Source organism: Protobothrops mucrosquamatus, unplaced genomic scaffold, assembly GCF_001527695.2.
Source record: "Protobothrops mucrosquamatus isolate PMUCROS unplaced genomic scaffold, P.Mucros_1.0 scaffold1978, whole genome shotgun sequence".
Classification (NCBI taxonomy): domain Eukaryota; kingdom Metazoa; phylum Chordata; class Lepidosauria; order Squamata; family Viperidae; genus Protobothrops; species Protobothrops mucrosquamatus.
This window is the reverse complement of record NW_015388094.1, coordinates 53,138-66,262: the sequence shown is the minus strand read 5'-3', so window position 1 is coordinate 66,262 and position 13,125 is coordinate 53,138. Positions and strand designations below refer to the sequence as shown.

The 13,125-nt window shown below is 36.8% G+C and overlaps 1 protein-coding gene across 1 annotated transcript in view; it reads left to right on the top strand.

Annotated features, from left to right (window-relative positions):
- Window positions 1–10,394, top strand: part of SLC4A10 (solute carrier family 4 member 10) — a 55,242-nt gene extending 44,848 nt beyond the window's left edge. Inside the window, exons 18-20 of the mRNA XM_029285637.1 lie at window positions 150–217; window positions 1,321–1,437; window positions 9,991–10,394. Of these exons, the coding sequence (XP_029141470.1) occupies window positions 150–217; window positions 1,321–1,437; window positions 9,991–10,057 (252 nt within the window). The 3' untranslated portion in view covers window positions 10,058–10,394. The remainder of the gene's footprint in view (window positions 1–149; window positions 218–1,320; window positions 1,438–9,990) is intronic.
- Window positions 10,395–13,125: the final 2,731 nt, after the last annotated feature.

Genomic DNA, 13,125 nt, shown 5'->3' with positions numbered 1-13,125 from the left:
TTTTCCCAGAACATTCTTTTTTTAAAAAAGCATTTGGATGGAAAAGAAGTGAAGAAATTATGCTCTTTTTAAGGGAAAGGGATTTGATTTGAAAATTGCAATATGGTAGCAATAATTTGTTGGTCAACTTCTCCATTTTTTTGTCTTAGGAGGAACAAAGTATGTTAGCAATGGAAGAGGAAGGAACAGTCCAGTTGCCACTTGAAGGACACTGCAGGTAAACTACTCAGAACTGATTGTGTTCCCTGTCAGTGAGGAACTGAATCTTGGCTTCTCTTGGTGCTTTAGAACCAAAAGAGATGCAATGCAATTGTTTCATAACTGGATTGAGAATGAATGTATTTAACTATTTTCCCCATCCCATTTTTCCAGTTAAACCCCAATTAAAGCTATAAAAAATATTTTCCCTCTGTATCTAGCAGGATTCAAACCAAATTCTGTGATTTCTATTGAAAAAACCCCGCAGCCTTCATTCCCTGCTAGAAGAAAATCTTTGCATCTCCTTTGATTATGATAATGATAACACTGGTGCAAAATTAAAAAGTAGACATTGATTGTATGTCTCCCAACTCATTTCTGGTTTGGTTCTTATTTGGAGCTAAACCTTTAAAAGAGCCTGCCTGCCTATTGGTCTATATAAGGTAAGGCTGGATCATTTCTAGCCCAATAAGGAAACTGCCTTAATTCCAGAGCTGGCCTCTTTCTACTTCCTTATTGCCCATAGTGGCTCTGCATGGCTCTCAGCCAGAAGCCTCTGAGATGCCAAGGATCTAGCTGGGGCTTTTGCCATGTGAAAAACAGATCCTTTGTCACTGAGGGGTAGCTCTTCCTAAGCCACTCAAATCTGAAGTGGGAAAGGAAATTCAGAGGTGATGTGAGTATGCACACATTACTGTTGGTGACTCCTGAAAGAAACCACCTTTTCCTGAGCCCTCATGTTAACCAGGAAAATGGTATGGGTCCAGGAAAATAGGTGCTTGAATGAAGGTGGCACCAATAGGGTGAGAAATAATCATTGAATGCTGTTGGCACTTTCTTAACTCAGTCGGGAAATCCATTACATCTTCAGTTTGCAACTGAATCACTCCAAACTGATTGGAAGGCAGATAATTCAATTCAGTTGATTGAAAGTTTCAACTTGAAGAGTGCTTTGGCTGAACCTCCTTCGAAATAAATTGCCCACTTAAAGTTTCACACAGTTCCAGCAGGTAATTTGAATGAATACCTTAAACAGATTGACACACTTCTCGCTTGAAACACGTCTAAACGATAACATTCAGAAGTTTGATTGTAACTCTGAGCGTGCCGATTTTATTCCAGAGATGACCCATCTGTAATAAATATTTCTGATGAGATGGCAAAAACAGCTGTATGGAAGACACTGTTGATATCATCAGAAAATGCCAAGGACAAGGAGTCCAGCTTTCCTACTAAAAGGTTTTTAAATATTTTTATTTTGTACATTTTTTAAAATGGGGTTGGTTGACTGAATCAGCATATTGAGCTGAACAGATTATTTCATAATTTATGCTAGTGGAGGGTTAAGTATTTGCTTTGCTCAGCAAATTTATTACTTAGATTTACATAATGTGATTGTGAATGCACTCAACTGATTTTGGGGGGAAACCCCAAAGTATGAATAATATAAAGTCATCTGAAGGAAGATCTATAAAAGTGCAGCCTAGATATGTACGCACTAAGCTATTGCACCAACATGCAGCTTCTAAAATAGCGGTGGTCACTTTGTGGCCTTTCAGACATTGCTGACCAACATCTTCAAGCAACCTTAGTCAAGATGGCCAGTGACAAGGGATCCTGCAAATTCTAGTTTGGCAACTTCTTGATATTAATAGTTGCCCACAGTTAGTTTCAGTAAAATTTTTACAGACCTTGGTATGTATAACTTGGGATTTGTTCCTTTCTTCCCCAAAACTGTGAGCATTCCAAGAGAATTTCTAGAATATAGAAATGGAGCCTTTAACAAAATATTGTAATGCATCTTTGCCCCCTTGAAAAAGTGCCTCTGTTCAGGGATCGTATTGGCTAACCTTGCTTTCCTCCAGAATACCATAAGCTAGAAGAAGCTCAGGCAAATATTTCCACCCCAGTTCCCCTCTCTGTTGAGGCCAAGTGGTTATTTGCACTGGAGCTCCCTGAATAGACAACAGGGATCTTTTCAGAAACAATCATATTGAAGATCACATGTAGGCTCCCTGGCATAGAAATCTCTGGACAATACAGCTGCTGTGCCACTCACATGGATCGTGCTAGTCTGTTTGGACTAGCGTAAATCATCAAGGTAACTAGAATCACCTTGGGGATCAGTACAATCCCTTGGCACAGACAGAGTCCTCCATATGGAAATTATCATACTAGATTATCATACTAGCAATCTCTCGTTGCTAGACCTCTTTCTTTTTAAAACTACACAACAGAAGGCTTAGCACACTTCTCAGATGCATTCTCCATTCTGTCCCTTCTTCTTTCCTGATGTTCTTGTCTCACAAAAAGAGCTTGTTTCTTTCAATATAATTATACTACAGCAGCAGGCATTTGATAGCCTTTGTAAACTCTTAAAACTAGCATCAGAGACTTGTGCTAATAATGCCATAGAACTTCTTGCCTTATTCCTTATGATGGGTCTGCTCAGCCTCTCCTGTCATCACCTCTTTTAAAACTGAGCTGAATCACTGGGTGCTACAGAGATTCCTGCGGATATAAGCTGATTCTCATATCAACCAGAATTGATCTATTTTCTGGTGTAACCTGATAGGGAAGGGTTTTACAGATGACTTTTTTTTTTAAAAAAAAAGCATCAAATAGTTTCTGCCTTCAGGTTTATAATCTAATGGCTACAACACAGAGGAAAGCAGGAGGGTGGGGAGCGAAGGGAGACAAATAATGGCACTTTTTTTTTTAAAAAAAAAATTACACTGTGTTCCAGAGTGTAGAAATGACAGGTAGAAAAGAGCTAAAAAAAGGCAGACTTTCCTGTCTGAATCAAATATTATAAATGAAAATATAATATGCATATAAGTAACAATTGAAAAGGGTCCTTCTCATAGGAAGATGACTTCAAGTAGTTTACTTCTGAGAGATCAGAGTATGGAGGGTGTGGGCTAAGTGGCCCTCTCTCACCTTTTCAATCTTCCAAGGCTGCTGGGCCTCTGGAAAAAAAAAGGCAGGTTTATTTGTGTGATAATCTCTGTGTAGAGTGTTGAGTTGAGTGCAATCTTGTTTAATTACTGTTCCCTCAGTTACTATTCATTCTGAATTAACATGATTTTCTACTTGATTGTTCCATTATCACATTCCTACCATAAGCTCCCCTTCCTAATCTCTAGAAGCTGATTTCCCAAAGGTAAGATCCTTTCCCCAAATCTTTGTCTTGATCGTTACTGTCTGGTATCTTTTGAAATTTTTACAAAGATACTATGTGTAAATTTTGGGGGGACAAAATACATTTCAAAATGATACGAAAAGCACATTTGGAAAACTATGTACAGTAGATGCACCCAGCTTCGTTCTACTATAACAGTAACACATGCAACTTGGAGGAGATACTGCTTTTAGCCACATTCCTTAACTTTAATAAAGTAGCAGGAATGAAAGATGTCAGCTTGGGTCTTGGTATTTTGTCACCCCAAAATGGCATGCTGCTTTTGCCGTGGTCTCCCTCTCCCTCAGCAGCATAAACAAGACAATCTGTCCATGGTTGAGATTAATTCATTCATTCCATAGGGTGAGATGCTGCAACAGCATAATTGCAGACCAGAGTCAGCCTCTTCCTGCAGTCAGCATGGTCACTGCTGTTTTTTTTTTTTTTAAATAAAGGGAAGAATGTATTTGGGCAGTCATGTTTCTTTTTTCCAAAATTAAGGATGGGAAGAGAAGCAGGCAGCTCTTGGAGCCACACTGCTTTCATTCCCTCCCTTCACCACCACCATTAATAATAATAATAATAATAATAATAATAATAATAATAATAATAATAATAATAATGATGATGATGATGATGATGATGATGATGATGATGATGATGATGATGATGATGATGATGATGATGATGATGATGATGATGATGATGATGGAAGGGATCTTGGAGGTCATCTAGTCCAACCCCCTGCTCAGACAGGAAACCCTATACAATTTCAGACAAACGGCTGTCCAGTCTCTCCTTAAAAACTTCCAGTGTTGGAGCATTCACTGCTTCTGGAGGCAGGTTGTTCCACTGGTTAATTGTTCTAACTGTCAGGAAGTTTCTCCTTCGTTCTAGGTTGCTTCTCTATATAAAATAATCCCAAAACAATATTCATCTCCCATCCAATGCTTTAATGTCAACGTGGCCTGCTGCAACTCTCTGGAAAATAGACTGAAAAATAATCCCCAACAGATGTCCATCCTGACTCTGGGTGGGTGGCTGTGGTCCAAGACCACCTTGGATGAAAGATAGAATCACACTAACTAACTTTTGTGTCATTTTGATCCTTGATGGAGACTGTCATCACCCTGCTTTGCCAAGGTGGGAGGAAAGATTCAAACTACTCTACCATCCTGTCATTTTCCTGGCTTCTGAATATATGAGTTAGGGTAACATTTTAAAGATCCCTTGGGTAGCTTGGCACCTAATTAAGCAACAATTAGCTCTCAAATGTCTTCCTATTCTAAGTGGGTGCATACTGGTTTTTAATAGCTTAGGAGAAATTTCCTGACAGTTGGAACAATTAATCAGTGTAACAACTTGCCTCCAGAAATTGTAGGTGCTCCAACACTGAAGAGATTGGACAGTAATTTATCTCAAATGGTATAGAGTTTTCTGCTTGAACAGGAGGTTGGACTAGGAGACCTCCAAGTTCCCTTCCAACTCTGTTATTCTGTTATTCTGTAAGCTTCAGCTTCAGCCTGTGCTGATAGGAAATGGTGACGTTGGATTGTACACCAAGAATAACAGAAGAATAACAGAACAGCAAGTCTTTCCAAAGGAGTTCTTTCTGTAGTAGAGTGCTGTGAATAGCCCATCTTCTCTTGTTAGATTCTGGAAGGGCCTGGTTGTTAGACTGTATGTTGGATTACAAGACATTATCTAATTCCTAGATAAGGTGAAACTGGGCCTTGGATGTGCCAGTAATATACTGACCAAAATCTGCCTAGTTCTATATTACTGCCCTTACTGTTAGTAGGGAACATTATTTGTGGCACAAGTACAGCAAAGATTGGTAACAATCCATACAGTCTCATCTTACGAAAATGCATTATGTGAAAGCTTCAGATGATCAAAATCATGATAGGCAGTAGAAGTCAATATTTAGGGGCCCTTCTAATGCTAACTGTGTACGATGTAATACCAAATGATAAAGACCATTAATGAATGTAATGAAATAAAAATAATAGATATGAAGAAAAAAAATGAAAAATAAGAATAAAATGGAACAGATTGAATAAAGGTGGTCTGATCTAGGAGAATGGAGTTGATGAATATAGAATGGAGTTGATGAATATAGGCACAAAAATGAAGCTATAGTTTAATAAAGAATGAAAGGGATAAACTGTATATCAGTAAGTATGGATCGGTATCATCTAGGTTATTATGAAGTTGTATAAATGTTTAGGATTGTGGTAGCTGCATATTACGTGCCAGGGAATGATGGTAATGGACTGACCTGAGTTCTCATTTGGTGGAAATTATGCAATGGATGTTATGGAGGAGGAGAAGAAGTATTATTTTTTTAAAATATATTTTATTGATTTTTTTTAACATAGTCACCTTAAGGTTTGGTAAACAGTGTGTTGTCTGAGTTTATATCTAATCCTAACCCTAACAATTAATTTCTATAATTCCATAATCCACATAGTAGCTTTCTTTGATTTTCTCTTCTTCCAATAATATTCTCTTTTACCAACCTTGAATTAGCACATTTCTTAGTATTTTGATAGATAACAATTGAATATATTTTTTTTTCTAGTATTTAACAACCATGTCAATATAAAGCTTGTTTTCTAATTGATCATCTTAATTACCTCTTCATAGATCCTGTTTTCAAAGTTCTTATCTAGATTTGTTTTCCCCGCAATGTTCAAAACATTCTTACCAGTTAAGATTTTCTCAGAGTTAATTACTCTTAAGTATTTAAGGCTTTTTCCTTATACAAGCCATCCCAACAATTTTACATTTCTCATATCTTAAAAAAACAACAAAAAAATAAAAAGAGAAGAAAAAAGGAAATAGTATACTACTTGAGAAACATGTCCCTCTTAAGCTAAGATACATTTATATCCAAACATTTTCTATTCTTTTTAACCATATTCAAACAAATGTTTAATCTTTAAGTATTCCATCTAATAAATCAAATCATCTAATCTTTTAAATCTATTCAGAACATTTTTATTAATTGAGATTTTCTCAAGATCAATTACACTTGAGTATCTAAAAAATTTCCCTCATATAAACCATCCCTATATTTTTATAGTTCTCATATCATAAAAAAATACTAGGTTACTTGGGCCCATCCCTCTTAAACTAAAATACATTTATATCCAGAATTTTCCTATTTTTTAACCATATTCAAACAAGTGTTTAATCTTTAGATATTCCATCTGATAAATTCCATCTTTAAATCTCTTTCCTCTGGTTTATATTCAGTTGTCTGCTTTATCTGATCACTCTTTATTTTTATTTTCTGAGAGGTTTTTTGGTTATAAGGTTAAATTGAAGTTGTGTTCATTTATATTGTTTTTAATTTCCTCGTGGTTTGAAATCATTGTCATTTGAATTAGTTGCAAAATAGCATACATTTCCTCCTGGAAAGTATTTGTTTTTTTCTTGATATGTTCTTTCTGCAGATCTCTGATGTTCCATGATGACCAAAAACCAAAGTTTTCCTTTCTCTGCAAACAGCTTTAGAGTCACAGTTCAATAAGTTTTTATAATCCAGGAAGGTCAATTTTTTTCCTAAGGTTTATAGTTCTCGCCTTGTAGGTAGCCCAAAATGTTTTCTTTTCTTTGTTACAGATGTTCTCTGTTTAGTTAAGACATTGAAGGTCACAAAAACAAGTTATCTTTTTCTGGGCTTTCTGCTAATTCCTGTATTAGAGCAACTTCAGTTGTATATCTTCATCCACCATGAGATGTCAGCACCAGTTCATTTTTCAGTTTTCAAAGCAAGCAATTACTTTCTTCTGTTTTCATCAGTAATCTTTTGAAAAGAAAATCTTAATAAAATCCACCAATTTCAAACTTACCCAGATTTAAATCTTATATTCATTTCATTTCAATATATTTCTGTCCCCCATAAAAGTTTAATTCGCCGCTTTCTTCTGTGGGAGAGTGGGGCAAGGGTCCCCCTCCTCACTTTCGGAGGATTTTTGCTTCTTGGTTTGTTTTTCCCCAGGAAATCAATTATCAAGTAGAAGAGAGAGAATCGATATTCTTACCCAGTTCCAAACACGTTGTTTATGATCAAACTTAAATTAGTGCTTTTTGGCTTCGGCTGCTTGTAGCTTGGGCTACACTCTGGAGTGGAGCTAGTCTTTTTTCTGCTGGTTTCTGGAGGGCTTTTCCTGAACGACCGGATCGACTGCCATCTCTCTGCAGTCGGCAGGGCTCCCCTCCTTCTTTGTCACCTCTATGGGTGACTTTAGGCCCATTTAGGGTCCCCTAACAAGAAAAAAATCGGCCGTAGGGTCCAGAGCCCCACAATCCCTCGGCTGCTGCACTACTGTGCAAAACTGGAAGCTGGGGAGAAGAAGTATTCTGTTAAGTGACATAAATGGATGGTTGGAGCCAAGGCAAGGTAATGCAGAAAAAAATATTGCACCATTTGAATATGAATAGAATAAGAATGATGACTGTTTTGCAAGCATCTGCATAGAAAAAGATCTGTTTTGAATATGTGGTTTAAGCTTTAGTCTATTCATGCATCCACACAGCAAAAGGATGAAAATACATATAAACAGATAATTTGATTGTTTATAATGAAATTTGAGATAATTAGTGAAGCATAAAATGATGATGAAATATTTTAAACACGGGACATATTAGATAGATCAATATCACAACAAAATGAATGGAATATGGATGTAAGGAAAAGGATATCGAAGATACTTAGTACAAAGTGAACAGAATTGTATTACACAGTGTTACTGAAGTGTATGGAATGGGTAGCATAAAAATAGTTGAAGGGGGAAATGTTGCCATGGATGAGAAAAAGTGAACATAAGAGAACGATTACCTCTAAAACTAAGGATGAGTGAAATATATTAGACAATGTCTATAGAGAGAAAAACAGTAGCAAAGAAAGCAAGTGATGGTAAAGAGGAAAAAAAACAAAGGAAGTCCAACTTTGATGGAAATAGAAAACTTTTTGGAAACTGCAATGAAAAGGACATCCAGCAGAATGAATGGAATTAAAAATGATAAAAAGATTTGTAATTACACTAAAAGGAGACAATGCTGGAATAAACGTTTTAGAGATTTCTATGCAAATGATAATAATATGCAGAACAGTGCAATTGAAACAAATACTAAAAGCATTAGAATCCAAGAAAAAAAAATAAGGAAAAAGTAGTCTTGTATGTTGTGAGAATGTTGACAACTGATAAAGTTGCAGCAGTGGATGATCTAACTGAAGAAATGTTAAGATATAATTATATAGTTTTGCAGATAGATTAATTATTGGAAAAATACTGTAAACATTCTTCAAAACAAAAGGAAAGTTAGTAAAAGGCCAAGACAAAACAACAGGGGAACAAATGTATCTGGGAAGGTGTTGAAAAAATTCTGATTAAAGAAGGTATGAGAGGAGATGGGGACCAAAATTTAATCTTTATGCCTGGAGGAGCTGTGCAAAATAAATGCTTTTCAGCAGAGCACCAATAAATGCATGAACACGAGAAAATGATATTATACATTTCTTGATTTATAGAAACAAATGATAGAGTAGGTGTCATGGAATTGTGCGGCAGCTGTCCAGATGAAGTTGGAGACACTAACACAAACTTGTAGTCTTATATATATATAAATATATTTAACATTCAGACTTACAGCAATCTTTGTCATCATCCAGAAAGAAAGAACATAAGATAGTGAGGAAGACAAGAACATCATGAAGTAAATTAAACAGTATGCAGAACACAGAGAAGAAAAAAGGAGGGGGAAAAAAGGGAAACTCCCCCTTTATACTTACAGCAACCAATCGTAGTGTAGATTGCCTCATGCATGAGTCAGCACTCGCTAACTAATCAACTACAACTGTGTGTTCTGGCCTATTGTACACTTTACTGTTCCAGCTGCTATATTCAATATCCTAACGGTAGGCTTGAATTATACAATTTATTGTGCAAATATAGAATAAATAAACTTTCAAGTAGAACTTCGTATTATGTTGTGTTATAAATATTGCACATCTATTTTTTCTCATTTCCCCCCCAACAGTATGACTTTTTCTTGATGTTGCATTCAAACAACATTACTAAAAGAAAGAGAACATGTACTTATTAATGGATTGACACTTTCGATCCAATCTTTCTGTCAATGGTCATGATAATAAAAAAACCCACCAACAACAATAATAATAAATATGGCAAATAAATTGGATGACGTTCTCTTGTTTCTGCAATAAAAATACCTTGTCAGTTGTTATTTGCAAGAGACATTTTCATTGCTGTTTGTCCCCATGCAATGTACTGTATCTTTTTTTTTTTGTCTTTGTGCATGCAGATTTGTATGTCAGTTTTTTAAAATATCTCTGTGGCCTCCTTCCTTATTTATCTGTGATGTTGACCGTTTTCTTTGTAATCATAATCCACAAACAGCAGACCCATTTCTGTTCTTGTGTCCCAGACTGATCAGTGTAGCATGAGAGCATAGGCTGATAGCATGGGGGCAGGAGGAGGGGGGAACAGAGAGCTGCTTCATTTACTCAGTCCTCAAAGTGATGCATTGTGGAAACACAACTGCACAACTTATTTCTTTCTCTCTTCTTCCCCAACTAGCACTGAAGGCCGACAAGAGAAGAAAGCTGACTCAGGGAAAGGTGTGGATCGTGAGACTTGTCTGTGACTTGCTCTTCAGTGTGTTTGTTTTAAAAAAAGCAAGACAAATGCAGGAGTGCTGCAATCATTAATGTTCCAGATTTGATTGCCCCCTTGTACATCTTGTGCATCATCTCACAGTAGCACTGGTATAATGTAAGTCGTGCAGTATGTGCTTCAGTTCATTGTCTGCTCTTCGGTTCTGGCTGAAGCAATGCAGAAAATGGGGGTAGCCAATGAAACCTTGCTGGGGGTTCCCCAATTGAAACCCTTTGGAAATGTGAACCAGTGTTTCCATTCCAACTACTCTCTGTAGAATTGGACCTATTTTCCTACTTTGCCTATGTGACTTATTTTCATAGCTTTTCCATACTAGAAGAAAACAAAACAAAACAAAAAACAACTGGAAATAGTCTTTATTCATCTGAGTAAATATTGAATCCATATTCCTACAATGGAAGAATTGTATAATTTGGGACCAATTGTTTCAGAAACCTAACATAACAAAGAAAAATTCATTTTTAGAGCTATTTTTCAATTAGGATTGCTTTGATCCTTCAGACTCAACATTCTAATGAGTTACCCCCCCCCCCAAGTTTAAAATCATGGCTTGTATGTGTGGGTGTACGATTGTATGTGTGTGTGTGATTTACAGGATGAGACCTATATTTGTGCAATTTCCTTGATTTAATACTGGATATTTAATATTTAAATTTATATATAACTGGAAAAATAAAACAATATAATATATAAAGATATATAGAATATAGTTAACATTCTCTCATCTTGTTTGGAAAAAAAGCCACATCCATCGATGTGCAATATCCGTACAATATTTGTTGTGAATGCAAGCTGTTACTATTGTATCTTATACTGTACTGTACTAAATGTTGCAGTGGTAGGTCCAACAGCTGCATTGTGGAGATAAATAATACTTTTTTTCTAACTTTCTGGATTATAATCCTTGACAGAAATGATCAGTAAAAATGACCCGGAGTAATCAATAGGGCAATTGCTTCTCACTTTTCCTCAAGTGCATGCTTCCAGGCACAATCCATCTATAGTTAAAATTTTAAGGCCTATTGATTTTAAGTTAATGATTGAAGCATGCACTTCTTTTTTTCTTTTTTGATACCAGTGGGACCAAGGTGTGATTTGATTGTAATTTCATTTATTTCCCATTGCTAATTAAGTTTTGAAGTCAGAATCCCACTGAAATAAAAGTGTTGACATTTAGGGACAAGGCTTTTACTGATCAGATCTCCATTCTACACAAACGTATGTTTAGTCTTTCTTAATAGTTTCATGTATTTGGAATCCACACTCTTTCTGTAGAAGCCATATAATGTTATTATTGTCTTGGGTTTTATGAATAGCCAAATTACATATTTTCATCCCAGAAAACAACTTCAAAGAGGGTCCATTCCTCACGCAGGTTGCTGTAAAGCCATCCTAGTTTTAGTAGGCTGCCTGAGCACAACTTCCTTAGGGCAATTTCACCATAACGATTCTCCCCCATAGACAAACCCATTGGTTGCTCGTGTTTGGCATCTGCATAAGCAACTTGTGGTTGCATATTTTCATGAAGAAGGATTCAGGACTGGATTTTTTTTTTAATTTAGCCTGGTTGGCCAATCTGTTGAAGAGAACGGTTCCATTGTGTGAAGGCAGCTGGAGGGAAAAAAATGTTCCAAGCGGGGAAAAAATGCTCCAAGCACTTGTGAGAATGAATGCATTGTGAGTAAAATAAAAGGGCAATATCAAACATTTTAAATTTATTTTTATATGTTTTTAACTTTTTTGGGGGGGGACATTAACAAACAATTAACCAGATCTTACAAGCTCACCAGTGGTTTCAAGAATCAGGAAAATATACTTATAGGATTTCAACATTCAGGCTTTTTCAAGTTCCAAGTTGCCCCTAATATGGGAAGAATCCTCAGCCGAGTTTTGCTGGCAGGTATAGTAACAGCCGCAAGCAGCAGGGCTTGGATAGCTAGAAGAGAATAAGGGGGCAGGATCAGTGATAAGAATCATCCCTGATTCTTGTTTGCTAGTCAGGGACCTGGAAAGGTTGCAATTGTCGAACTGATTTCTCCATTGAAATGTTTGAGTGGGTGTCATACACTGGAAGTTAGGTCTGTGCAAGAAAAAAATGGGAATCTTTAGATGAAGCATTTATGCCTATTTCTCTCCAAAGGATCATGAATTTCAAAGTAAATACAGTACATGTTGACAGGAACATAGGACCAAAGAATAGGGATTTTCCAGGACAGAAAAAAAGGCACGGTTCTTTTTACAATTTGGAAATGGCTTCACCTTTTAGCATACCTTTTAAACAGTTTGTGTGTGGAAGGCTTTGTTCTTCTGTAGAACCTCTCACCCCGCTAGATCCACCTAATGGAGACCACCAGCAGCAACTAGATTCTGGTCTTTCCTGTAGAACAGGGGTGAGGAACTACAGGCCCTTTATGACTTGTGGACTTCAACTCCCAGAATTCCTGAGCATGGCTGGTTCAGGAATTATGGGAGTTGAAGTCTACAAGTCATAAAGGGACCATAGTTCCTTACCCCTGGTATAAAACATCTGCTACGATTGTAGTCAAATGCATCCACCAGCTTCAGATTTTCTCCGCCTGTTCAAGTGGGGAGTATGTGGTGTTAATTCCATGTTGTGGATGGAGAACCAAGATTAAGGAGCCAAGGCCTTGCCATAGACATGTTCTCTCCTATCGTCAGCTAGAAGAGAATGTATTCTTGCCTTTTGCAAGAAAGTTGTAGCCTTAAGAGCCATTTGTGTCAGATTCACAGCAACCTGCTTAACTGCAGGAGCTTGGGAGTGACTGCTCTGAGAAATGGGAGAGAAATGGCCTCATCCATCTGCACAGGCTACTCTTTCTTCAATGATAGTGGAGTAAGAGTCTAGGCTACCCAATTCCATATGCCTTGTGCTTTGTACACAGTATCACACCAGCTGCTTTTGTGCCAAAAGTAGGCTAAATTAGATTTACATAATGAAAAGCATTGCTTCTGAAGCTATTTTTGATGCCCAATATTTTCTCAGTGTTGTCTAAATTCTTCACATTCTTGTATGCA